At 55.4% G+C, this 26,081-nt stretch overlaps 3 protein-coding genes across 9 annotated transcripts in view; 2 read left to right on the top strand and 1 right to left on the bottom strand.

The window, feature by feature from the left end:
* The window catches only part of MGRN1 (mahogunin ring finger 1), a 47,518-nt gene extending 42,062 nt beyond the window's left edge, over nt 1-5,456 (top strand). For 2 of the 5 annotated variants that reach the window (XM_042864581.1, XM_042864578.1), the window contains 6 exons: nt 1,268-1,491; nt 2,684-2,807; nt 3,294-3,339; nt 4,062-4,169; nt 4,856-4,900; nt 5,311-5,397. In XM_042864581.1, coding sequence (XP_042720515.1) covers nt 1,268-1,491; nt 2,684-2,807; nt 3,294-3,339; nt 4,062-4,169; nt 4,856-4,896 — 543 coding nt within the window. In that variant the 3' untranslated portion in view covers nt 4,897-4,900; nt 5,311-5,397. Of the gene's footprint in view, nt 1-1,267; nt 1,492-2,683; nt 2,808-3,293; nt 3,340-4,061; nt 4,170-4,855; nt 4,901-5,310 lie in introns of all 5 variants that reach the window. The other 3 variants (XM_042864577.1, XM_042864576.1, XM_042864579.1) reach the window with 2 other exon arrangements.
* A 689-nt stretch (nt 5,457-6,145) lies between these two features.
* On the top strand, nt 6,146-8,602 carry NUDT16L1 (nudix hydrolase 16 like 1). 2 transcript variants are annotated; one of them, XM_042864416.1, is made up of 3 exons: nt 6,146-6,396; nt 6,550-6,810; nt 7,558-8,602. In XM_042864416.1, exons 1-3 carry the CDS (start codon nt 6,160-6,162, stop codon nt 8,020-8,022), a joined length of 963 nt encoding a protein of 320 aa, XP_042720350.1. In that variant the 5' UTR covers nt 6,146-6,159; the 3' UTR covers nt 8,023-8,602. The 2 variants fall into 2 exon arrangements, with proteins under 2 accessions (XP_042720350.1, XP_042720352.1); XM_042864418.1 differs by lacking the exon at nt 6,550-6,810.
* A 771-nt stretch (nt 8,603-9,373) lies between these two features.
* NAA60 (N-alpha-acetyltransferase 60, NatF catalytic subunit) lies at nt 9,374-26,007 on the bottom strand. 2 transcript variants are annotated; one of them, XM_042864570.1, is made up of 7 exons: nt 25,950-26,007; nt 18,004-18,119; nt 17,055-17,184; nt 15,710-15,806; nt 13,545-13,779; nt 12,478-12,660; nt 9,374-12,054 (listed from the first exon to the last, which is right to left on the bottom strand). In XM_042864570.1, exons 2-6 carry the CDS (start codon nt 18,111-18,113, stop codon nt 12,504-12,506), a joined length of 729 nt encoding a protein of 242 aa, XP_042720504.1. In that variant the 5' UTR covers nt 18,114-18,119; nt 25,950-26,007; the 3' UTR covers nt 9,374-12,054; nt 12,478-12,503. The 2 variants fall into 2 exon arrangements, with proteins under 2 accessions (XP_042720504.1, XP_042720505.1); XM_042864571.1 differs by lacking the exon at nt 25,950-26,007 and adding an exon at nt 22,315-22,440.
* Nucleotides 26,008-26,081: the final 74 nt, after the last annotated feature.

Genomic DNA, 26,081 nt, shown 5'->3' with positions numbered 1-26,081 from the left:
TGGGAGTGGTGGTGTAGAAAGCGGCCCAGGAGAGGGCAGTGTCTCTCCAGACTGAAACCTCAGAAGCTTTCAGCCAGGATGTTGTAGGCAGTAGCTGAGATCCTCCTCCAGCCTCTGAGCGGTGCTGTACAGCCTGAGCGTTCACCAAGTGAAACAAAGCGAGCAGCAGCCTTTGAGCCCTCAGGCATTGCTCTTCACATGCAGGAGAAAATGGTCCCCCAGACTTGAGCCAATGGCTTTTGTTTTCCTGAACTTACTGTCTACACAGTAGCACCTCTGAGCTGCTGTATGAAAATGAAATGCCTCTGTGCTTGTGGCTCCTGAACCTCTGTTGTGCAGGTAGCAGCAACTGTGAGCCACTCCCGGTCCAGACTGATTTGAGTATCTCACAATCCCCATCTGTGGTCTTGGCCACAAGGTCACTGAAGTCATGAGGCTATTTTTTTAGAGGGTATAGGTTGATTCTTGACCCCAGCTGCCAATCATTCTTTCTTCCTCCATCAGATCTAGCTCCTTCCGTGACCACAGGTGAGTCAGTTCAGCTATCAGCTCACCCTCGATTTAGTGACTGTAATGGAATAGATTCCTGAGGAGTTTGGTCTGCAGCTGCATGACTGGGAGGTCCAGCACAGAAGCTACAGACATCATGGCCAGGCTCAGCAGCAACACTATCTTTGGTACAGCATACAGCAACCTCCCTGAGGGTGCAAGGCTGGAACAGATTAAGTTAATCTAAGCTTGGGCTTCTGTAGTCTTGCCTCTTCATTTGCAGTGGGCTGGGCTGCCTGTGGCACTGCTGGGTTACAGCATAAACTCCATTTACCTCTTGAGTCTGCAGGGCCTTATTGATCAAGAAGATTTTGGGAGTTAAACCGTTGCTGGATCAGTAGCTTTGGAAACTTCTCTTTGGCTGGCAGCTAAACTGAGATATAGAGGGAATGGAAATGTGCAGTTTTGCTCCCCGCCTGTGGGGTCAGTGATTCTGTGATCCCTTTCAGTATTTTAGCAGGGGTGTCTGTGCAGCTGCATTAGCAGCTGAGGGAACACAGTCAGGGGAAAAAGTGCAAGTAGTTTTGCAGGACCAGCTCTTATCTAGAGAGTCACTCCTTTGACTATGTCAGTGACTGTGGTGGTGCTGTGAAACAGCTGCATGTATACAGGTGGAAGCAGTGGTGGGGTTCTTACTGGCTTGCAGCTGAGCCTCCCATTACATATGTCTCCAGCCTCATGAGGGTTTCTTAATGTGCCCCTCTCTTCTCACCCACAGAGCTCTGACAACATCCCTCCAGGCTATGAGCCTATTTCCTTGCTGGAAGCTCTGAATGGCCTTCGCTCTGTGTCCCCCTCCATCCCGTCAGCTCCTCTGTATGAAGAAATCAACTACTCTGGCATGGTGGATGGGATTCCTCCTGCAAACCGACCGCTTGTTGGGATGGACAGAGCCGTGGAGAGCAGCCACCAGAAGGGCAAGCGGAGCAAGTCTCCAGATAGGTCAGCATGGGGGCAGAGGGGGTCCTTTGTAGGCCCTGAGGGCTTGTGGCCATGTACTGGGGCTGAAAGGGAGCTGTGCCTCTGAATCACTGCTAGCTCATCCTGTTAGGAGGCCAGCGGGTCCTCATGGCAGTGAGAACTGGGATACCACCTCTGTGTTCAGCCTGAAGAGACCAGCTTGTGTCTCCTGGGAGTTAGCTTTGATATCCAAAGGATTTTTAATAAGGAAGTTTCACCGAGTCTTTGGGTGGGAATGTCTTCCTTTTCAATGCAGCTAGTGCCTCCACTTGCACGTGACATTCAAACCTTGCAGGATTTCAGCTTTCCATAGAGTTCCCTGGGAACAAAAGAATGGAGAAGTGGCCTGAATTTCAGAGGACAAAATGCTGAGATCCTTTAGTTGTTTTCTGAGGCTTCCTCTGATGGCCATGGGTTGAGGTGTGGGTCCTGTGGAGCATCCCTCGCTGAGCCATACAGAAGGCTGAGTCACACGGGGTCGTGCTGTGTTTGTTTGGGCACTGCTTGCTGTGTTCCAGCTGCTCGTGAGTTTTTGCCACCTTATCAACAACAGCAAGTCATTGCCTGTCAAACAGAGCCCACTCCAGGGCTTGGCACACCCCAGGCAACAGAATGGGCCACGGCTGGAATCACCCATTCTGTGCCCTTCCATCCTGTCCCACAAGCTCTGCTCCCCCAGACCCAACTGCCTTCTCCACCCTTGTTCTGGTTTGGCTAATGACCATTTGAGGAATGAGGTAGAGGTGGTGCTGCCCCGGGAGGTGCAGGATGAGTGTCTTCCTGCACACAGCTTGTATTTGCTTACAGTTCTGTACCGTCTTGTCAAAAATCTGGCAGAGGAGAAAGATCCTCAAACTGCCAGGAGGAGAAGAAGGAAAAGGAAGTGAAAGAAAGGGACTGAAACTGCTGCTTTGTCGCTTTGGTAGGACATGAAATCAGAGCTGTGCTAAAAGTACACTGAACATCCTGGCAGCCAGCAAGGACTTGTGGCTGTGTCACAGAGCTGCTGCTGCTCTCTGTGTAGCTGATCTTTAGAGCTCTGGTGAATCTATCTCAATAGTTTGAGTTCCTGCTCTGAATTATGTTGCTGGTGGAAGGTGGGTTGGGCAGAGGGATGGGGAAGGGTGATGACAGCTGGAACTGCCACCACCAAACAGAGTTTCTCTTACTGCAGCACACTACGGTCTCCCTCATCCCCAATTCACGAGGAGGATGAAGAGAAGCTCTCTGAGGACTCGGACTCACAGCCAGCACTGGGCGGGGGCGAGCTGGTCCTGAGGGAGACGAGCTCCCCAGAAGTAAGTCAGTGCTATGAGCCAGAGCTGTCCTGCGGCTTCTGGGGCTCAAACTGTCTCCTGAGGGGTCACTGCTTCCCCGGTGTAACAGAGAGCCCAGAGTCAACAGTCTGGTCTGCCTCCAGTCACCCACTGGGCTCCATGCCTCAGGACGCAGCCTGTGCACCCAACTGGGCTTTGGGAATTGGGAGGTGGGAGAGCTGCAGTCAGTGCACATCAGGGCAGACATTTGCCCTCTGTGTTCCCGGAGGCTGAACAGTTTGAGTGGGAAGCTGAACCTTGTACGTCCAGCGTCTGCAGAGCTCTTCTGCTGCTGTTGCCTGTAAAACACCCTATGGTGCCATAGAACCAACACTGGCTTTTTGCTCCTACCCTGAAATGAGTCCCTGCCTCAGGCATCACTCTGGATGTTAGAGGAGTTAGAGACAGTTATAGAGGAGGAGACAAGTGCAGGAAAGGCTGAAGTAACTTGTGCTGTTTCTCCTACAGAGTGTGGCAGGGGAAGAGATGGAGGACAGCTCATCCCTGCAGAAAAGTGAGTGTGCACTCAGCCCTGCAGGCTGTCAAACTTGTGTTGTGAAGGAGATTGAACGTACATGTTCAGAGCTGTGCAGCCCCTGAAATCCATTGCTCTGAGCTGCTATGCTTTACCAGAGGAAGTTGCCAAGGTTTCTCCTGGGAAGTGGGGGAGCAAAACCAACAAATCTCCCCAGTTTATTTGCCAGACGTCTCTCTTTGCTTGAAGTTCTGTGCTCCAAACAGCAGAGCTGGTCTCCTTCCCTCCTCACTGCCTCTACCCGTATTCAGTCCTTTGCCAGGGATGGCTGAGGGAGCCTCTGGGGGCAGATAAGCAAAGCTGCAGATCCTGAAGCGTGGGTGAGGATTCAGAGCCCACACCTGATTCCTCCTGCAGCAGCTGCCCCTGGTGCCATGCATCATGTTGCTCAGCTATGGATCCAGCTTCTTCCAGGGCAGCACTGGCTCTAGCTGTGCATGCCACGAGCTGTTTGCCCTCACTGCTGAAGGGCAGATGGCACGTACTGCTGTGGTTCTGCTGAGACAGGGCTGTGCACAGTGTGTCCCATGCCATGGTGAGGGTGTGTGGTACTCAGCACCATGACGGCATGAGGATGGGATGAGAGGGGTGCGCTGGGTGCATGCGGGAACATCAGCCTGTATGAAGAGCAGCCTGTCAGCACTGTGAGCTGCCTCTTCCTCACGGCTGGCACTGACTGCAGCACTCCTGGCTGCTTCCAGGTGGCTGTCCTCCCTCTGTTGAAGACGTCCTGCAGGATGGTGGCTGTGGGGAGCACAGGAGCCTGACGCAGTCAGACGCAGACCCTCCGGTCGATGTCTACCTGCCAGGTAATGGCTGCACTGCTGGGTGTGTGCTATGCTGTGAGGTGGCTGAGGGGGAGGCTGTGGGCTCCATACCTCACTGCTGGCTTCCCAGAGTGCTGCAGCCCTACCTCCTCTGGGGCCTGGATGTTGCTCCAAGGGCCAGGATCTACCTGGAGCACAGGCTCCGCATCCCTCCAGTGCACAGAGCTGGCTGCTGGGGGTGAGGGGGGCTAACAGCAGGAACATTCCCCCTTTCTCTCTCCACCTCCCCCCTCCCTTCTGTTTCTGTCCTTCCCCCCTTTCTCCTCTCTGGGCTAAGCCACTGGTACAGCACCTGGGACTGTTTGCATGTGGCTCCTGCCCCTGTCAGGAGGGTGCCAGCAGGGAGCTGCCCACACGGGCCAGAACGAGCAAGGGGTGGGGTGAGAGCTTAGTGCCTGGGCCCTGACCTCCCTGCTCCTGTTTCCCAGCACCAAACACAGCCTCAAACTGCCCTTTGACCTAAGGAGGGGAATTAGCCCACCCCAGGTCTGGGAAGGGCCAGCAGGACACGCCTTGCTGACAGTACGGCTGTGGGGTGCAGTGGGGGGCCTCGGCCCCACTGTTCTCGTTGCAGCCTGTTTTCTTCCCTAGAGTCGCAGGCTGCGCTGAGCACCTCTCTAATGTCTCCTTCCCTCTCTGTCTGCCTTCCTCCCTCCTGTTTCGGGCAGCACTGGGTCCTGATTCCTGCTCTATTGGTATAGAGGAGTAAGCTGGTACGTCTTCTGTTCTTCTTACTCATCGCCGTGGTTGGGCAGCAGCAGCCCTGGGACCGCCGTGGGCGAGAACGGCCGTGCCCCCGCTTGCTGCTGGGGCCGATCCCGGCCCTGAGGGCCACCACCCCTTCCAGCAATCCGTGCCAGCCGGCCCGGCGCTGCCCTTCACCCCTTCCCGCCCCACGGCTCCACGCCCATCTGTTCGGCGCCGGAGCTCCACGGCCCGGTACTCCCGGAGCCCGGCGACGCTGCAGCTGCGGCGCTGCCCCTCCCCCCCCGGCCGTTCCCCCGGCCCCGCACGCACGCCGGGTTCCCGCAGGGCTGGTGGCGCATCGCCCTCACGTCCTGCCCTGCAGCCGCGGGACCGCGCGACCCTACGGCCGACCGCGCTCTTCCTCCTCCTCCCGCAGGTTCGTCCGACTTCACGCAGACGCTGCCCGGCCGCGGCTCCGCCAGCCCCACGCAGCCCCTTCTGTTCGAGCAGACGCGCCTGCACCTGGAGGACGAGCACCGCCTCTCGTGAGCGGCCCCGCGCCCGGAGCCGTGCCCGCGGGATCCCCGGGACGGGGCCGCGCCGGTGGCCGTGAGGGGCCGGACGGAGCGGGAGGACGAACGCCGCCGCCGATGTACGCCCCGCGCCCGGCCGGGACGGCGCCGCGCGTTTCCCGGGAGCGCCGCGCCCCATCCCGTCCCTTCCCGGCCGCGGGGGCCGGGCGGCGCCGCCGTGTGCCTTCGCTCTGCTTCGTGCCCGGGCGGCGCTGCGCCGTGCGTTTCTATGTTTGTAGGAATAAAGGCCGCGGTCAGCCCCGCCTCCGGCCTCCTGCTGCGGGACGGGGCGGGCGGAGGGGCGGGGCCTGGGGAGGAGCGGGGCTGCGGCGCGGCACGTGCCCGCCCCGTTCCCGGCGTGCTGTTCGGCGACGCCGCGCGGAGGATGCTGGGGCGGCCGCGCGCCCTCCCCCAGCTTTGATCTCATTGGGCTGCGGCGCGGCGAGCCTCGAGCGTCCGCTACCTAGTATGGCGCGCGGCGCGGGCGGTGGCGCGCGTTCCTATTGGCCGTCGGTCACGGGACCGAGGGGCGCCGTCGCTATTGGCCGCCCCTTCCGGAGACGGCCGCGGGAATTGGCGTGCGGTGCCGGGCTCCGATTGGTCGCGCGGCGCACGACTGGCCGTCATTGGCCGACGGCGGCCGTCGGTCCCGCCCTCCGACGTCGGCGCGTCCGCGCGTGCGCAGAGCGGGCCGGCGGGCGGGCGGCGAGGCGATGGCGGCCATGGGAGCCATGGGAGTGATGGCGGCCGTAGGAGCGTTGCCGGCGGGCGCGGGGTCCCTCCCGCCGCTGCCGACGCTGGGGGTGCCCGGCGTGCCCGAGCTGAAGCCGCTGACGCGGTACGAGGCCATGCGGCTGGGCCCGGGCTGGAGCCACTCGTGCCACGCCATGCTGTACGCGCCCAACCCGGGCATGCTGTTCGGCCGCATCCCGCTGCGCTACGCCGTGCTGGTGAGCGGCGACGGACGGGCGGGGCCGGGGCACGGGGACCGGGGCCGGGGACGGGAGAAGGGGACGAGGGATGGGGCCGGGGCCTAGTCGGGGCGCGGGGCCCAGGGCGGCGCGTTTCGGGTCGGGCCCGTTAACCCCCGCCCCCTATTGCAGATGCAGATGCGCTTTGACGGCCTCCTGGGCTTCCCCGGGGGGTTCGTGGACCGCCGGTACTGGTCCCTGGAGGACGGTCTGAACCGGGTGCTGGGCCTGGGCCTGGGCTGCGTGCGCCTGACGGAGGCCGACTACCTGTGCTCGCACCTGACGGACGGGCCGCATCGCGTGGTGGCGCATTTATACGCCCGGCAGCTGACCCTGGAGGAGCTGCACACCATCGAGATCAGCGCGGTGCACTCCCGAGACCACGGGCTGGAGGTGGGGCGCGTGGGGAGGGGCCGCGCGCGGCTGTGGGGAACACAAAGCTCCCCTTCCCGCCCGCCTCGGAGCCGCTGGGCCGCCCCGCCCGCTGCCTGGAGCCCTCGGCGGCCACCGGGAGCTCCGCAGCCGGGGATGCACCGCGGGCTCCAGCCCTGCCCCTCGCTGCCTCAGTAGGGAAGAGCCCCGTTTACCCGCTCTGCATCAGGATGTGGGCGGGGTCCGTCTCACACCTGCAGCGGAACCTCAGCACGGCGGTGCTCTGCTTTGCTCCGCGCTCTCCGGGGGTCGCACAAAAGCAGAGCAGGGACACGGGCTCCTCCTGCGCGGCTCGGCCACCCTAAGGGCAGAGCGAGGCGTGGGGGTCTCTCGGGTGCTCCCTGAGCACACAGTGAGCGCAGGAGAAGAGGAGGCAGGCCCTGGGTTGTGGTGCTGCTGAGGATACAGGGCTGTGCTGCAGTGCCTCCAGGCAGAGCTGGGTGGGGAGGGGAAAGCGGGGATGCCCATAGCAGCCCGGGCAGCGGGATTCACCAGGGAACGGGACTGGGACTGGGAGAGCAGGGAATTGGGGGTGTGGGGAGAGGCAGAGCAGGGGCTTCAGTGGGGCTGGAGGCAGGTGAGAGCAGGCTGTGGTGGGGGTAGGGGGGGGCACCAAGCACCGGGGCTGTGGGCTGGGGGTCCTGGGTGGGGGTGCGGGGCCTGGGGGGTGCCGTGATCTCTGCTGAGTTGTGCTCCGTGCCGTTGCAGGTGATGGGCATGGTCCGTGTCCCCCTCTACACCCAGAAAGATCGCATGGGTGGGCTGCCAAACTTCCTGGCCAACTCCTTTGTTGGAACTGCCAAATTCCAGCTGCTCTTTGCTCTGAAGATCTTGAACATGGTGCCGGAGGAGAAGCTGGCCGAGGCAGTGGCTGCCACACAGAAGCCGAAGAAGCCGGCGATCGACCACGCGGCCATGGCAGCAGCTAAGCAGGCCAACGAGCTGGCAGCGGCCGCCAGAGCAGGCAATGAATACGCAGATAGCGGAGAGAACCAGGCAGCTGCGCACGCTGCGGCTGAGCTGGCAGAGCAGCAGGCGGCCGGGCTGGAGAGCCAGGCTGTGCTGGAGCATCTGGCGGCCGTGCCGGGGGCTGAGGCCGTGGTGGCGGAGCTGCAGGCGCAGCCCGGGGCAGACGCCGTGCTGGAGCAGCCGGTGACTGAAGCCATGGAGTGATGCCACCGTGTTTGTAATTGATTAAAAGTGGGTGAGGAGACTAGAGACTTTCTTCTAACTTTCCAACCAGTTGCTGGCTGCGAGATTCCGCTGTGTAGCCAGGAGGGTTTGGAATTGTCTGAAGCAGGGGAAAGCTATGTATTTTTATGGCCATTAAACTCTAGCGAGCTTCCCAGATCAATCTGCACAGCCCCCTGCAGAGAGTTCATGTGCTTATGTGAAGGTGCTGAAGCCTTAGAATTACGCTTTGATTTCAGGGACACACTGCTGCTTTCAGGTCCCGGTTTCATTTTTAAGGAACAAAACTCTTATTTTGAGATGCCCTGTGTTGACTTGGACGCAGCTGTGTTTTGCAGTGGACACAGCTGAGGAATAAGGCTGCTGGTAAAGCGCCTTTGCCGTTGCAGGCAGAAGGGCTCTGCTCTGCTGGCAGCTGTGAGGCTGGGCTCCCATTGGAATGCCGGTGCCCGCGGTGACTTGCACTGAATTCCCTCTGGGGCACTGGGACATACTCTACTCGTGTGGGTTTCTATCTGGAGGTCTGTGGGAGCAGGAAAGTGGAATAAATGGCTTTGCTGAACGCTTTGCAGTCGGGATCTTTCTTGACTGCCAGCGCACAGCACTGGGGGGTTCCAGAAGGCTGCAGAGCTGCTGTCCCTGCAGGGGCCCTTCTGCCTGGAGAGGAGCGAGCAAAGCACCTCTCTGGCCGCGGGCCAGGACAGCTTACAGGGCGCAGGGTGCCGCAGGATTTGGGGTGCTGCACCTCTGCAAACTTCTGAAGCTTTTGCTGTTTGGTGACCCCAAGACAGTTCTTGCACGTGGTTGATGCCAGCAGCTCTGCTACAAGTGCCACAGCGGCTGTGTGGTGGGCATTCACTGCTGTCTAACAGCTGCCGCTGCCAGGCCACAGGCAGCCAGTGCCTGGCCCAGCTGCCCTGAGCCCGCAGCTGCAGCAGGGCCTGCGCATGGCACACAGCTCTGCAGGCTGCAGAAACCATTTGCTAAAACCTCCAGCCCCTGCCTGCCCCATGGCAGCTCTGCCTCCCCTTTCCATCCCCATCCTGGTGCTGAGCCGTGCCCCAGCCCGGGCCCAACCTGTGGTCACTGCAGCAGAGCTGCTGACTCAGCTCAGGGCCGGTGAGAGCAGAGCTGCCTCCACCACCGCTGTCCCTTTCCAGGCAATGTGCTCAGGCAGGGGTGTTGCTTTCCCTATTTGCTGCCTGTGTCTGTCCTGCCCTGCACAAGGGCCCCAGAGGTGCCCAGCAGGCAGCACCCCACAGCCAGCACAGGGCTGCTGCACACATCGTGGCAGAGTGCAGCACTGGGGGAAGAACCGTGATGAACAAACGACTCACAAAAGAGATTTGGTTTAATTGAAGACGTTTAGAGAGAGGCTGACGGCAGCAGCATGGTGCTCTTCAATAAATAACGGGCTGTGAGGTGGGGGTGTGATGCCATAGGGGACGGGGTGACAGGAGGATGGCACATAGACCACTCTGCTCCCCCAGGGATGTGCCTAAGGGCAGCAGCTGAGGAGTTGGGGTGCACAGGGGCAGAAGGATGGGGGGAGGAACGTCACATCAGTGCCAGGAACATGGAGATTCATTCTGGTCTAGAGGACATAAATGCCATAGAAAAGCAGGACCTCCCGTTGCTAAATAAACTCATACAAACCACAAGGAATGTTCAGGTAGGAAGTGGCGGAGCTAAAGGAAAAAACAGTTACACACATGAGGGTGACAGAGCGCTTCGGGGCTCCCAGGAGCAAGAGCTGTGATGAGGAGGGGCTGCAGGCACCACAGTTGCCGCTGGGAGCAGCCAGGCTGGGTGAGGGGCAGCAGCCTGAGCAGGGCCTGCAGGTAACAGAGCTGCCCGGCTCACACCACAGCAAAGCCAAAGCACAGCCAGCGCTGCGAGCACAGCCACGGGGCCGTGGGGGCAGGGAGCCCCATGCAGGGGGACCCACACGCAGCCACTGGCCCTGCGGCAAAGGGCAGCGGTGCCTTACATGCATGAGGCCCTCGGGGCACAGGTAAGGTTTTGTGCCACTGCCAACCACCCCTGCGAGCTGGTGCCTGGCCAGGGCTGCCTGAACGCATAGCGGGGGGAAATGCACACAGGGAACCAACCTGGAGCAGTTCTGCTGCACTGTGCGCAGTGCTGGCACGCTCTGCTCTGCATGCAGCTGCACCACGCTGCGCTTGCTGCCGGGCTGTGGCTGCAGGGCTGTGCAGCTCCACGAGCAGGGAATGCTGACAGCCACAGGCAGAGCCCACACTGCATCATTTCCATGCCCCAGCCAGGGATGGTCTCCCTGCCCAGCCAGAACCTCCCCAGCTGCACCGTAGCCAGCACTGTGTGCCAGCCCTGGCTCTCCCTGCAGCTCCCTGCACTGCACTCTGGCAGGCACAATCCTCCTCCCAGAAACACATTCTCTTTCTCCTGTCAAGCAGCCCTGCTCTCATTCCAGAAAAGTGAGCAGCACCTCCAACAGCCTCTGCTTCCCCAAATAAAGTATCTGCCAGACCATCAGCCGGACTGAAATCCTTCCTGCAGTCAGAGCTGTGCAGAGCAGGGAAATGCTGCGCCAGCGCTGCCTACTGTGCCAGCAGCTCTGAGCCAAGGCAGCACTGGGCCACTCTGGCCCCGTTCACATGAACCAGCACAGCACCATGCAGTGAGCTCTCCTCCACACCCTTTTATTGTTTAATTCTCATCTTAGGGGCTTACAAACACTGAAATGACTTTGTATGGTATCAGGGCTGCAAGCTCTTACCCCATTTGCTCCTTCTAGGTCTAAACCTGACCCAGACTATGGCTCATCCCCGCTCCCTGCCCTCACCCACCACCAGAGCTGGCCCTGCACACCAGAACCTGCACAGCTTACACTGCCCTTCACTTAAGCCTCACTTCCAAGAGGGGCACAAGAGTGGAAGGAGGAGCACAGCGCCGAGTATGGGAAGCCTTCACCAGGGCAGAGGACGCAGTGGGGACACAGTGCTCCCCACACCTCCAGCACTGGTGCTGACGGGGCTGCAGACTCTCAGCCTAGCAGCAAAGCACTCGCTTCGAGGGGCAGGGATCACGGAGGGACCCGGCCCAGCTGCAGCACACAGGAGCCTCGGGGTTCTCCCAGCAGCATGGCTACTTGGTGCTGGGGAACACAGCCCCTGAGCCCAGCCCCGGGGCTGCAGGGAGGGCAGCTGACAGTGCAGCCCCGTGGCAACACGGCCTGGAGCACCCAGCAAGCAGCTGGGGGGCTTCTCTGCAACAAAGAGCTGTAGTGATCTGCATGCAGCACTCTGCCCTAAAGATCCTGCAAGCTTGCAGCCCCAGTGCCAAAGGAGGATGCTTGCTGGGAGGGGAAGGGCTCTGCCTACCACAGCGGTCCCACAGCTCCAGGCCCTCCCCTGCTCTGTTCCAGCTTGGAAAGAGGCAGAAAGATCTATACAGTATAATATATATTTCACTATGAAATAGCAATTTCATCCCCTGCCTTCTACTTGGTGCATCCTGGATCAGGTACTTTTTACACCCCCCTCCTCTGAAGGGCTGGGGCCGACTCTCACCTGGGGCAGATGCCCTGCCTGGATTCCCTAGCGAGGCAGGACGCAGCCATGCAGCTCCACTCCTCCCAGGGTGCTCACTGCTCACTCACAGTCAGTTCACCTCATTCATACTGCTTTCAGCAGCTGTGGCGTGGAAGCAGCAACTGAACCCCTCCCCATCACATCCAAGCAAACCATCCAGAGGCGAGGGAAGTGGCAGGGACAGTGTGACATGCTCACAGACCGGTGACATGGAAGCCCTCAGCCCAGTGCCCGCTGGCAGCCCAGCCTCCCAGGAGCGCTCACGGGCTCCAGCCCACAGGGTGAGTCAGGGCTACAGCCCGTCCAGGGTGAAGTCTGCAAAATCTTGGTCAGTTTGTGGAATAAGGAGTCTTTTGCAGGGGGTGGGTCACTGACCAAGAGCCATCATCACTGGAATCAGTGCAGAGCCAGATGGTTCAGGAGATGAAAGGAAGAACGATCCCTAAGGAAAGACAAAGAGGGAAGCTGTCTTAGAGAAAACAGTTGTTAATGGGTCTCAAAGTGTACTGGGTCTCAAAGATCCACAGACTTTAGTCAGATCTGTGCACACTGGCTCTCGGTTCCTGACTTGGACATTGTGTCAGTGAAGTGGAGGCTCAGTTACTCCACCCATCAAAGCCGGTCTAACGGCTGGGAAAAGGGCCAGAGGCAGCAGGGACAGTTTTAATCTGCTCTAAAGCTCCGAGCCCACGTAAACAAGAGGAGAGTTCAAACTCCCTTCACATGAAACCAGCAGGTTGGCAGCTGGAGGCCAGGGCACGGCGATGCTTCACACACGGGCGCAGCAGGGAGGTGGGCAGGCAGCTCCAGCACACTCCCAGCTCCCCAGACAGGGCCAGAAGGGAGCCCACCCTCAGGCACCAACCTTTGTGCTGTGTGCATCCGCTGAGGTCACATCGTGCGGCTGTACTCGATGCCACTCTTGGCAGAAATGCCAGACCATGGCAGAAGGCTGCAGAGAAGGCTCTGGGCTTGTCTGTATATCCTCTGGGGGATGGAACACGGGCTCAGGCTGGCCAGCGTGGATCCGATGTGCTGCAGGTAGTCAGTGGCCATCTGTTAAGGACAGCGACGGTGATACTTTGACTTCAGAGCTAACCTGACGTTCTCAATGGACTGCTACCTGCCACAGAGACCCTCTGACACAGCGAGGGCTGCTCTGCTCAGCTCATTAGACAGACCAGCTCCTAGCACTGCACGACTGCTCCTTTCTGTCACAAGCAGGTACACCTGGCACCGTAAGATGAGACGATTTGGAAATAGAATAGCAGCATCAGTAAAGTTGAAAAAGACCTGTAAAATCATCTAGGCCAACCATCAGCTACTGTTACAACTCCAGCTCAGCTACAACCTGGGTGGGAAATAGCCCACCAAAGCAGCTGCTAGCTTCCAGCACTCCACAGCAACTTCCTGCAGGGGCTGAAATACACTCACCTGCCTGGAGAGATCTGGAATAATTAGTTATACCTGAGAGAGATCAAGTCTCTTTACCAGGACCCAATAAATTCCCAAATTCAGTTTGAGAGCAGCCTGCTGAGACCTCAGCCAGGCCAGGGTCACAGGATGCCCAGTGGCAGGAAGCAAGACCAAGGGCTTTTCTGCCACAGTGCCAGCCAAATCTGCACCATGCAAAGCAAAGCGTGCCTGGTATGCTGGTTTAACATGAGCATCCACAGAAACTGGCCTCAGCTTCAAATTCAATTTCCCATCCTTCACTGTTCCCAGTAGAGCTGGGGAAGTCTGGGCACAAGTGGATCTGAACCTGTCTAACAGTGCCTTCCTTCTGGCTGCAGGGAAATCAGTCCAACCAAGCTCCCATCTGAGCAGGCATCAGTCCCCACACACAGGCAGGTCACACTCGGCTGGCTTGCCATCTTTAGGCCCAGCCATGGCTGATGCCTCGCTGGACACCAGGCTGAACCCAAAGGATATAAGATCGTCCAGGGCGGGTGCCCACCGTTGATGTACAGGACGTAGGTAAAGCCATCTTTGAGGACCCCTCTTATGGAATAGTAATAGGGCAGGTAGTGGTGCTGTTTAAAGTCTCTGTTCTCATAGAAGTTTATTGCTGTGTTGTTAGTGGTGAGGACGTGCAGGTAGATGGCTTTGCAGTGATCCTGGGCAGTCGTTGATATATGGTCTTTTAAACTTTCAAGCAGGAGCGAACCTGTTGAAAGAAAGAAGAGCAGAATCAGGCAGTGCAGCTGCGTCCCTCAGGGCCAGCACAGCTCTGCAGAGCTCCTGGCTGAGATCTCTGGCAGCCAGCAGCCAAGCAGCAACTGCTGCACACGTGTAAGAGATCAGATCCCCCCGCTCCCCAGGGCGCCATGAGGACATTCAACAGGGCAGCACTGCAGGGTTTTAATGGAAACCTCGTCTCACCTCTGAGCCTGGTTTCACAGAACAGAGTGATAAAGACAAACCCTTCTGGCTCAGCGACCACAAAGGAACTCTGCCAGCAGCACCCATTCCCACCACACAGCACCCAGCTTTGCATAAGGCCACTGAGTCACCTGCAGCGGTATCGCTTCCATCTGCTCACTGATTTTATAGGCATTTAAAAGAGCAGAGACAACAGGATTTGACAAGCAGATCATTGCACCGAGTACATGAAATTTAAAGAAAAGAGCTGGTAGGATTTAAGCTCCCTTCTTAGGAGAAGGGCGAGTCGTTGTCTCACTCAGCCTGTATCTGCTCAGCCACAAGGAAAGGAGAGCAGCAGGGAAACCAGAGAAGGGCACAGAGGACACAGAGCCCCAGCAGACGGGACCTGGAGGCTCATCCAAGCCACCTCAGCGTGGGAAGGAGCCAGCAGAAGCTGCAGGACTAACTCCTTCCAGCACTAACAACAGCCTAAAGGCTAATCCAAGCACTGAGATGAAACGTGCTCTTTCACAATCCTCAGGGCACAGCTGGGTTTCTGCAGGGCCTGCAGGATTTCACAGCAGAAGCCAGCAGCGCCGACACTACGTTACTTCAGACTCAGCAGGAATTTGTTATCAGCCAAGCACAAAAAGACACAGAAACCTCAACGGGAGAGCAGTTTAATTTTGTTATCAGATATGCCACTCACAGCTCACGGTAAGGCAAGTGCATTCTGGTTTGAGAAGAGCAGAGAACCAGATACGAAAAGCTTCTAATGCCTGCCAGCAGAAATCACAGCTCCAGTGCTTTTAAAATGTACTCGCAGGGAAAAACCTCCTACATGTAAGACTGCAGCTTCAAACATGAGTAGAAAAACTTTTGGAAAGCTCTCAGAAAAAGCAGCAGCAGCTCCTTAAGGTTCTTCTGCTGCAGGTGCAGTGCAAAGGTTTGGACACGCTGCCTGGATTTAATGGAAATGCTGATGCTGTAAGGAGGAAAGTCCAGCAACATGGAGCTGAAAAGAATGGTGATTTGGAAACTGAAGGGGCCCTCAAACAGCCCCAGTTTTACAGAATGCCCCTTTACTGACTTACCTAAGCACTGCTCTGTGTGAGCACTTTATTCTTTACACAGATAATCTATCTAAAGTAGCATTTCAACTTAAGGTTTAATTACAGCCTCCCACTGAGGTCTTTACACATCCTACCAACTCTTACCTTTCTAAAGGAAGGGGGAAGGGAGATACAGCCCATAGCTGTACCCACTGAAGAGGCTCCAGATATGCAACAGTGAGTCATGCTGCCAAACCTGACCTCCTTCCTTTGGCAGATCAAAGATGCAGATCATGCTTGAAATTGCACCAGAAGGGCACTCAGTGATGACAACTTCCTGCTCCAAATAGAGACGAGCCCTTCTGGCTGCAAGATTCCCAATTGGCTGCAAAACTGCTGTGTGTTGCAGCAGGGATTCAGAGCTCACATGGATGTGACAGGTTAAATCAAGTCTGAGTTACACTCCTCTTCCAGTTTCCTTCAGCTCTCTCTAAACACTTCTGTTGGTTTAAGCTGTAAGTTTAAAGCCACACGAGCAGCACAAAGTGGATGTGAGAGCATCTCTGCAAGTGCTGGGATCAATCACAGAGAAGGTTTTCTCAAAAGGAAACTGGAGTGAAGTGGTGCAGCTTTATGACCCGTGCCCACAGATGCCCACAGAATTGTCATTTAGCAACTCACCAATCCCGTGTTTCCTGAACTCCTTCACCACACCAAGACTGAGTATGTAAGCAACTTGAGTGTCCAAAGGAAAATTGGAAGCTAGGATGTCTCCATCCTGAGTAGAGATAGGACAAGGTATTTAGTCAGGTACCTGGCAAGGCAGAGGAGAAAGCAAGAATCTTGTACCAGAACACATGAAAACAAAGCAGGAATCTTCACTGATCAGTGGAGAAAGATGAAAGGAGTGCTGTCCTCTGGGTGAACTCCCACTTTTGCTTGGCCTTTCCAGCCACAGAACACAAACCACAATGTTTCTTTACTATATACATGGTTTGCAGGCCTAAGGACACAATGTATCTGCACTCTTTACCAAGAAGGATTCACACCGCCAAAGCCCAGTCACACACCAGGGCCTGGATCAGACCAGTTTAGCAGCAATGGACTTGATTGCCTGCTCAGGGCTTCGTATCAGCTGGAGAGGACAAGGAACATGCTCTATAAGCCCAGCTGTCTGGGACAGAGTCTGGATAAGCCCTGGCTTTCAGTGGTTAGAACAAGAGCCTTTTGTTAACTGCTGAAGACTCTGTTTGACTTCAACCAACTCTAGGGTGAAGTCAGCTAGAGTGAAGAGCCCAGTGCCACTTCGAGCACCTGGCTCCTGCAGGAGTTACTGACTGCTCCACACCATCACAGTGCTGATGGCCTTTAAGCCCACCACTTTCCACGCTTTCCTACGTTGCCCTCCCTACACTCCCCTGGGGTCTCCTGTCTCACCCTCTTCAGCAGCCACCTCTCCTTCCCCTTTCTGAGCACACTGTGCTTCTCTCCAGGCCTCTGAGCTCTGTCACCCCGAGGCCTGACCTTCCTGCAGGTTGGTCGCCTCTGCTTTGTGCTCAAGAAGTGACTGTGAAATGAAGGACACTGAGGTTGTTCAGGAAGACAGCTCGCAGCAGTGACTCACCTGGCACAGCTAAGTGCACTGCTTGTGTAAGAGAGGAGTAGTTTTGCTGTCCTTTGGCTGCACGAACTTCTCAGGCACACTGAGAACAGCCAGGCAACAGAGCTGAAGGAGTTTGGAGACCACAGCAGCATTACCTGATTTCTCTTTGCAGTCAGGAAGCGAGTTTGCTATCAGAGCACAGCTGCCCAACCCCAGCAGGAAGGGACTTTCTGTGACAGACCACAAGTCCAAACACACCCCACCCCTCAGGCTCCCTTAGCTGGAAAGCACCACATTCCTGGCTCTTCACAATCAGTTCAGGACAGCTTCTGAGTGCAGTTGGGAAAGAGCCCCCAAGCAGCTCCATCCCAGCTCACCGCAGCAAGGAGCAGAGCGTCTCAAACTGAAGCACAGGTTTCCTACCTCTTTATGCACCTTTGTTCTGCTCTTGATCTCTGCCACTATCATTCCCACGATGGAGCCTCTGTACGTGGCTGCGAGGGAAAAGAACTTCTTGTTGGAGGTGATATCTCGGTACCATGAGTCAGGGTACCTGGAAGGAAGAAAAAAGATATTATTTTGTACCAATGTGCATCAAAATACCACGTGAGCAGCCTCCAGGTGCCCTCCCTGCTCCATGCCACCACAGGGAAGCCAGCATACACTTATTTAGGTTCAAGAGAATTCAGCACGCCTCCTACCTTAAGCAGAGATACAAATTCTAAACTCCACAAATGCTTTTGCTGGTTTGTTGCTCATGATCTTAATTACAGCCTGCTAACATCCTCTATAAACCCTCTCAAAGGGAAAAAAAGATTAAAAGTTTTAAAACCTGAAGCTGTAGTTTCAGACAGAAAGTTTCAGACAGTCCTGTGCTTGTGCAGACACAAGCATTTAGCACGTGGGGAACTGAGCTGGTGCTCAAAGCAGAGCTACAGAAAAGACTAATAAAAAGCTTTTATGCTAAGAGAGTGGAGAAGCAGGAATATTTTCAATGAAAAAAAAAAAAAACCAAACCCAACACAAAACTGTGAGGCTTCAGACAAGAGTTCTGCACAAGTTTCCTCTACCCAGAGGCTTGGCCTCAACAAAAGCCCACTGCAGAGGGTGCCCATCGCCCTCTCTTCCCCATCTCCTCCAGTGTTCTGCAGGAAGCACCACTGATTGCAAAGCCCATCCTTCTGCCAATAACCACGCATGCACGGCCTTCCAGCTGAACCAGGACTCGTGGCAGCAGGCCACCATCACCACCAGCAGCACCGGGGTGCACAGGAGCTTCAGCACTGCTGCCTGCTCAGCACCAGCCCAGGGCTGCAGCTCAGAGCACAGGCTCCTGCTTGGTGCCACCACCCATATCCACACAGCAACGTACTCTATTGGGAACCAGTCACCACAGAGCTGCTTCACTGCATCTATGTCATCGTGGCACAGCAGACGCAGGTTCACGTCGGTGAGCGCGGTCGGAGGCACCTCCTCTGTCATTCACACCTGCAAGACAAGAAAGCACATCAGGAAGGATGGAACACAGGCAGGTGTCTGTGCCAGGGCAGCTCTTGGTGTGCAGGGAGTTGTTCTTCCAGCTGAGTGCACCCTCAGTCAGTTTGCACCAAGCTGGGAGGAGCACTGATGTAGCTGGGGGGTTTGAAATGCTTGAAGAGAAAAGCTGCAAACTGCAGCACTTGGGCACTGCCTGCTGCTGAAGGGGCTGCTCAGCTCTCCAGCACCCTTGCTTTTAAATTCAGAGACTTGAGATGAGCAGATTTCAGCACAGGGGGCTGCAGACGCCGTTTGAGCAGTGTAAGAATTCCATCATAAAACACAGCAAAAAGGCACGCAGGGTCCACACAACAACGACCTGAGCCTGATCTGCTCTGACACACACACAACCACGCACCACCAATTCTCCTGCAGTGCCTTTCCCTGCTGTTCCCCCAGCCACAGCAGGTCCAGCCCCAGCTCCACGCTCCCAGGTCGGTGAGCCAGCTTCCTTTGCTCACCTGCTCCTCTCTGAAGAAGCACCCAGGAAGAACTGTAGCTATTTCACCGGACCGTGGCTGCACGCTTATCAAGCTACTTTCACAATCACTCCAAATGTTAGTTTCAAAACAACAAGCACCTAAAAAAAACCCACACAATATCTGTAGTCTCACTGGTTTTAAAACTACTTTGACAGCTAAGACAGGTGTGACATCTTGGGGGGTCCAAATCTGGGCCTGCCAGCCCTGCAGTGACAGCCCAACGCACCGCAACTTCACCCTTGAGCTCAGCTCTGCAGCAGCATTGCTCTTCTTACCACAGATCTTCTCACTCTTGAGAAGTTTTGATGACCCTGTAAGTCAATGCCTCTTCTCAGTCAACCACTATCAAATCCTCTCAGTGTCAGTAAATTAGGGATGAAAGAAAGAGTTGGGACACAGTCAGGTTTTGGGGCGCCCCAGAGCACTCAGCCAGCAGCATGGGGGCCGTCCTGTGAGGATCAGTTCATGTTTAGCAATCATTACACTCTCTAAGAGCCAAGCAAGCACTATGTGTTACCTGGTAGGTCTATCTCTATGAAATCAGGGAGAACGGAGGGCAACTGCAGTTTGCAGCAGCACTTGATGAAAATTCTTCCCCCAGATTTGCAGGGAGAAGTGAAGTGACAAGATAAACCACGCTCAAGTGGCAGTGATGGAGTGGCACCACTTAGACTAACGGCAGAGGAACTCCAAATCCTCACATATAAGCTGATTATCAGCTGTGACAGCGCTCTGTAATTATTTTTCTTTTCCTCACTGCTTGCAGAAGCACCAACTGGCTGCAATCGCTGCCTCAGCCCCAGGCTCTCTGGGCTGCAGCTGGGTGCAAGCCGGGCACTGTGGCAACACGTGAAGCTTGGTTTGGCTTGCACACAGCCCTCTAGAAGCTGGAAAAGGCTGCATGGGTACCTGCAGGAAAGAAGAACACCTGCTTAACAATTAAAAACTGAAATATTCATGAACTACTGCCAACAGGGGAAAAATACGCAGGCCAGATCACACAAAGAGACAGCTAATAAGAAGGACATGTCCAGAAAATGGTTTCTGAGGAAGTAACAACCTGTGCCAAAACCCACAGCCTGCCTACACCGGACACAGGAGCACTCCTGCACATGCAGGACAGGGTTGGTGACCAGCACAGGGCATTAACACCATGCAAAATCTGCTGGGCACCAAAGCAGGTGTCCTCCCACAGCCCGGCTTTTGGATGCAGCTGGGCTCAAACACCTTCAGTTCCAGCACCCTGATAACTTTGTTTTGCCAGAAACAGACCAAGGGAACAATGAAGCACCAGGAGACAAGCATGCAGGTGCCCAGCCTGAGGAAGCCACTCCATAGGCAGCCATAGCAGGCTTCTTCAACCAGGACAAACTAAATTCCACTTCCATCTCCCATAGCTTGCTAAGGTCCTTCCCAAAAGCCCAACCCCACCATGCAGGGATGGGAAGGTTAAAGTGGAAAACAGGCAGGAGGCTGGAATGGCACGTGATGCTGTTGGAAAGAGTGCAATAGCTGAATATGGAGCAGATGAGACTGAAACATCCGAGCAATTTGCCAGCACATCCAAAAGCCTGCAGCCCAGAGAGCAGCCTCACGCTGCCCTAACCCACAGAAAAGGGAGGTTATAACCAAGCACCTGACAGTACAAGGCAGAAATTAACTCACACAGTGCACATCAACGTACGTCTGCAGTACAGCCATCACAGCTGCTACCAAAGTGAATTCTAAGCCTCTCCTCTGCCCGTTAGGAAGAGCTTGAGATCACAGCAGCACAATTAGAGCAGCAAAACACTTCAGAGAAAATAACATCTCATCTGCATTTGCTGGCCAAGTACTGATGTAAGAGCTGACAGGACCCTGTGCCAAGGGAAGCTCTGCTTTGTGCATCACTTTCACAGTCAGCTTGGTTGGTCGTTGGGTTGGTTTTTTTTTTCTTCAGAACAGCAGATCAGAAGTACAAAGGAAAAAAAAGCCAGTTTCAAGTCCATTTCCTACCTAAAAACTGCAGATCTTTAACATTCAAATGAATTTCAAGGAAATGACACGAAAGCATGAAGGCTCTGAGCATCCACAGCCTTGTGCCTCGCTTCACTGAGATAAACTCAGCAAAACATTACATGAAAGCCCCAGGTGGAAGGAAGCAGTTTTGGCTTTCTGTGTATGGGCTGGCTGCAGAGGAACCTGCTGCAAACTAACCCATCATATTTGGCACCCAGGCTGTGCACTGCTGCCACCAGCACCCCCAGCTCCTACTGTGCATGCCTTGCTTGGAGCTCAGCTGAGCCAGCAGCTCAAGGGACACGTTCTTTCCCTGAATGAGGTGATTCACAGCAAAGAAACCTCAGCTCAAACTTCTCTCCGGAGCAGGAAATTCTCCTTCCTTTCTAGAGCTCTTGCATATAAGAAATAAGATGAGAAGCTCTACATAACGTTCTATTCCCAGAGAAATTTAGCTAACCACCCTGAACCAACACTCTACATCTAAGATGTTCAAATGCAAGACAAAGCAGACACTCACTAGAATTCAGTGAGAAACTGTGTAAGGGCTTTAGAAAACCCTTCAGGCAATTCTATGCCTTCCACACAGCCTGGCCAAGCAATCCAACAAGGCTTCCCTCTTTTAGGGCTATCAGACATGCCCTAACAATGCTTCTGCTCTGTGCATCCTGCAAACATCAGCTGGATTCGAAGAATGAACAACCTTACAATGCCACTTACCCAAATTCCTGATTAGATTCCCACTGCCATCCAAAGCAGCTCATCAGATACAAATGCTGTTGACCAGAAATAAAACCACCCAGTTCCCTGGCAGAATAAACCCAAGACAAACTAAGACTGAAGTTAAACAAATACCAACTGGAATCACACATAGATACTCAACAAGGAGTGCACTGGCTCTGCCAGATCACAGCCCTGCTTCAGAGACCAACGCGTGTGCAGCAGCTGCGCCTCACTTACAGGAGCAGAGCGTGTGCTGGGCACAAGCAGGGCAGCTGGCAGCCTGGAAGACGTGCAGGCACAGCACTGCAGAGCTGGGTTTCCCTGTGGGGCTACTCCCAACACAGCAACAAATCCCCACGTGGCCACAAGGACAACCCCCAGAGCATCACAAGATGAGATTCCCAGGGGAGAAAGAAAAGTTTTTATTCACATCCAACATTCTGTCCCACTTGCAAATAAAGAGGATGAGACAAAGGCTGGAGGGAAGGTGAAGAGCTGCTCCAAACACAAAGAGCAGCACAGCAGTCTCTCCCAGCCCCGGGCTCTGCTGCTGGCTGTGAGCACTGCAGGACTGCACAGCTCTGTGCCTCCACCTCACAGCACCCAGTGCTGGGGGTCAGATTCACATGAAACCTTTTGATGTGAAACAGCCAAAGGCCTTATTCCAACCAAGGAGTAAAGAGTTCTGTTCTGCATTTCACTTTAAGCACTTTTTTAGGTTACTGGTCTCGCAGGGAATGTCCCACACAGATACCCCTGTTACTGTGCTCCTTTTATTTAATACAATAAAACTGCAACTGGATTTGAAAAGGTGCTGAGCTCCTGCCTTCCCATGTAACCTCACTGAATGGTGGGCCAGGCCCCTCCTCCAGGCTCACCCCATGCTGCTCAGCCAGACCTGCCTCAGCACCTACACTCTGCAGACATCACTAGGAAACTGGCACCTTGTTCCTGGCTCTGCACTTTGCTTTCACCGTGCCCAGGCTGCAGTTCACTCGCCAAGGGACTGAAGTCCAAAAGCCAAACTCTTGGAATCGCAGCAGTTCTGCCAGGGAGGATCACAGTGTGAAACAGATCCCAAAAGGATACTCAGCAAGAAGACCAAATCAGCTGTACCTGTGGAACAAACAGTAGTTATATCTGAGATAAGAACACTCACTGTCAGAGAAATCCATCCACACGTGCACCCCTGTCCTCTGCTCACTCACACTCATGCTAACCTGGCAACCATGAGAGGCTCTCAGGGCTGTTCTTTCCCCCTACAGCTCTGGATGCATCACAGGAGCCGTGATTTCACGCAGGCTGCTGCCACACAAAGCATCCCCAGAGAACACTGCAGAATGCTCAGCTTCCTCCTGCCACTCCTCTGGGTGAGTAAGAATTGCTAAGAGGGTTCTGTTGTTAAAGCTCCTCTTGTCGAGACACAGAAGAGAAAATCTGCCTTGTGACAGCAGCACTGCAGGAGCTGAAGGCTGAGGGTCCAGCAGAGGCACGTTCAGCAGCAGAAGGTGATGGAGGAAGGCAGCACCACGTGAGCACTGAGCACGGCAGGCATCCAGCACGGCTGCTCCTCCCAGAACCAGGAACCCCGGGCAGCTCATCTGCATGCAGGCCCGCTGCCATCCCAGAATTAGAACAAACAGCTGCACACAAGATGCATGCAGTGACTCAAAGAGACAGAAATCAGCACAGTGCAAAGGCTGGGAGAGGGAATTCCAAGCCCATCTCCATCACGAGGCGCTGTCCTAGTTACCGAGCTGTCTCAACTCAGGCACAGCACGTGCTCCATCACAAAGGCACCAGCAGCAACCTCCAGAGGCTGCTGAAAACAACTGACAATATATTCCCTTCCCCAGCTGGCAGAAGGCTCCCAGGCTCGCTGCTCTCCGAGATCTGTACTCATAATGTGCACCAATGAGGCTGTTTTCCTCTTCCTTTCTCAGTGGTGTTTTCCAGCATGAGACGCCCACACTTGGTTCAGCACACCACTGGCTCTGCTGCAAGCTTGTAGCATTCAAAATAGATTCTGGCACCCACAGCAAGAAGTTTAAACCAAGGAATTCCAAACTGACTTACAAACTAAGGTTGGGAAACCAACCAGCTGCAGCTGCCGCCTTCCTGCTAGGAGAGGGGGAAGCAGAGCAAGGCGTAAAGCTCTGGGTCTTTTTGCAGTGCCCCACACTGAAGACATGAGTGTTTAAAGAGGAGCGCTGAGAGAAGGCGGAGCTCTCGCTGAACAGCCTGTCACTCAGCACAGGGAACAAAGCAGGAATGTGGCTGCACTGCCTGCCACAGCTGAGTCAGCTCCTGGTGGGTACGAGGCACCTCCAGTGTCAGCTTATGAATGGAGATATTGCACACACTGGTTATAGAATGCTAGGAGAGAGCCATCAGCTTCACTCCCAAAACGCACTATAAGCATCCCATAAAGGCTTTTAAAGAGGAAAAAAGTCACAGAGGTGAAAGGGAGAGTCTCTGGCAGACTAAATGGAATAAATTACAGGAAATAAAATCCAGCATGAGCTCTTAAGGGAAAGGCACCCAGGTGTAATCTGTTCAGCAGATCCATGACAACTGGAGGGAAGAACAGATTAACCGATACGCACCAAAGTTTGCCTACAGAACTTTGGGATAAAGCACAGATTTTCAGGGTAGCAAAATCCAAAGTTGTTCACAGTCATAGAACACGTTCACAGCCAAAAGACCAACACACAAAACACCAACACACTGGAAGGCAGTGCCTGCATGTCAGTAGACAAATAAGGAATGCCAGCTAGAAACAGGCAAAGGTTGCCAATTCGCATTAACCACGAGGGAAAAATCCATGCTTGCACAGTTCCCTGAGAACATCAGTTGGCTGCTCAGCAGCAAACCAGGATTCTGACAGTCGTCAGGATAAGCAGAGATGAGCAAGATAAACACAACACGCATCGTGTCTGAGCCAGCAAGTCCTCTGTGTGCTACAAACTTTTAGTGCATCTGACAGTGAAGGTCAGACGTCGAGGTACATTCCTGCAGTTCTCAACAGCTCACCCACGTGCCTGGCACAAACTGCCAGTGTGAAGGTGCTGAAGCAGCACAAAGCAAAACACAGCAGAGCAGACTGATCAGCTCGGCAGCAGAATGAAACACTTGAACACATGGCAACTGCAATCATTTGAGGGCTCAGACGTGCTGGACACAGCAAAACCCAATGCTAAGCCAGCATCCAAACGATTTCACCCACACTTCAATTTCACCTGCCCAGAGACACCTCACTATCAAAGGGCTTTGAGGTATCTGTGCAGCCAGCAGCTGTTCTGCAAAGCAGAGCAGCAGCTGGACAAGCAAGTACTCTGTCACCAGTAGTGCTGGTCACAGCAGCACTGACAGCATGCAGAGAGCAGCAATGCCTTCAACATTTGGGTCTGGCAGGCAGAAATGGAGAATTTACTTCAGCCACAAGGATAGCACATGTATCAGGCCCCACCGTACAGGGCAGGACGGGCACTGAAGAACCAGGCAGCCAAGTGCTTCTCCCAACATCAACTACACCTGTGCCACTGCCAGGGGCAGGAAATGCTGCTGACATTGTTGCGACAGCGTTTAAGGCTCAGCTTAATCAGCTGCAATTAAAAACCTCATGACACATCCTGCAAATCCACACAACTGTTTGCCTGCTTACACAGTACGTCAAAGTATTGCATGCTTTGTGCTGAAGGCATAGGCACATTCAGACAGGCACAACACTTGCACAGGGCAGGGCACAGAGGCTGAGCTGTCTCAGTGCAATCTGTTAAATGGCAGCAGGGTGGTATGTGAGCTGCCAGGTAGCAGGACATGGTGCTGCTGGGATCCCCAGTGCCCACCCAAGCAAAGCCCTGCTGTGAAGGATGGAGCTGCAAGGCCCTGGTTATGCTGCAGAGCTGCATGCTGGTGGCTGAGCCCCCTAAGGTGAGCCTAGAGCTAGTCCATCAAGGGAACAGGCTGTAAGCACAGCCACAGAACCACCTGACCTCAGCTGAACCAGGAAACGCCTTTCTTTAGTAGTACTTCCATGCCCAGCTACAGAGCACAGCAGCAGCTCTTTTGGCCAGAGTTCACCTTTTCCCTTTAAAAGCTCAAACGACACAACTCCATAGGCATAACTGCAGCAGTTCAGAGAATGGTTGGGTTGGAAGGGACCTCACAGCCCCCAGCTCCAGCCCTGTCACAGGCTGGCTGCCCACACCAGCTCAAGCTGCCCAGGATGCCCCTCCACGGATGGGGCACCCCCAGCACTGGGCAGCGCCTCAGCTCCCTCAGAGTGAAGGGTTTCCTCCTCACATCTCACCCGAATCTCCTCTCGCTCAGTTTAAAGCCGTTCCCCTCTGTCCTATAGCTATATGCCCGCGCAAAACCGCTCCCTCTCCCGCTTCTAAGCTCCCTTTAGGCGCAGGAAGGCTACGCTGAGGTCTCACCAGAGCCTTCTCCAGGCTGAACAACTGCAGCTCCCTCAGCCCTTCCCGAGCCGCTCACACCACAGGGCTCCAGTTAACCGAGAGCTCCGGCCTGCTCCTTCCACCGGAACGGGCCCGCAGCAGCAATACCCCCAGCTCACCTGGAAGGGGCGGCGGTGCCGGGCAGTGCCGGCGGGCGCCGGGCGCGCAGCAGACGGGGCGGTGCGGGCGCTCAGCGCATGCCGTAGCGGCGGGGCCAGGCGAGGAGCCGGAGCCACGGCGGACACCGTCGG

Source organism: Lagopus leucura, unplaced genomic scaffold (assembly GCF_019238085.1).
Source record: "Lagopus leucura isolate 7727_CA_CO unplaced genomic scaffold, USGS_WTPT01 Super-Scaffold_760, whole genome shotgun sequence".
Taxonomy (NCBI): domain Eukaryota; kingdom Metazoa; phylum Chordata; class Aves; order Galliformes; family Phasianidae; genus Lagopus; species Lagopus leucura.
The sequence above is the reverse complement of the archived record's forward strand: the minus strand, read 5'-3'. Positions and strand labels throughout refer to the sequence as shown.

What these genes read in the sequence shown, in the direction of transcription:
- NUDT16L1 (XM_042864416.1), top strand. Translation starts at nt 6,160, where the DNA reads ATGGCGGCCATGGGAGCCATGGGAGTGATGGCGGCCGTAGGAGCGTTG. An exon ending in CGCTGCGCTACGCCGTGCTG is followed by an intron (nt 6,397 to 6,549) that starts GTGAGCGGCGAC and finishes CCCCTATTGCAG; the next exon opens with ATGCAGATGCGCTTTGACGG. An exon ending in CCCGAGACCACGGGCTGGAG is followed by an intron (nt 6,811 to 7,557) that starts GTGGGGCGCGTG and finishes GTGCCGTTGCAG; the next exon opens with GTGATGGGCATGGTCCGTGT.
- NAA60 (XM_042864570.1), bottom strand. Translation starts at nt 18,113, where the DNA reads ATGACAGAGGAGGTGCCTCCGACCGCGCTCACCGACGTGAACCTGCGT. An exon ending in GGTGACTGGTTCCCAATAGA is followed by an intron (nt 17,185 to 18,003) that starts GTACGTTGCTGT and finishes TCTTCCTTCCAG; the next exon opens with GTACCCTGACTCATGGTACC. An exon ending in GAACAAAGGTGCATAAAGAG is followed by an intron (nt 15,807 to 17,054) that starts GTAGGAAACCTG and finishes ATCTCTACTCAG; the next exon opens with GATGGAGACATCCTAGCTTC.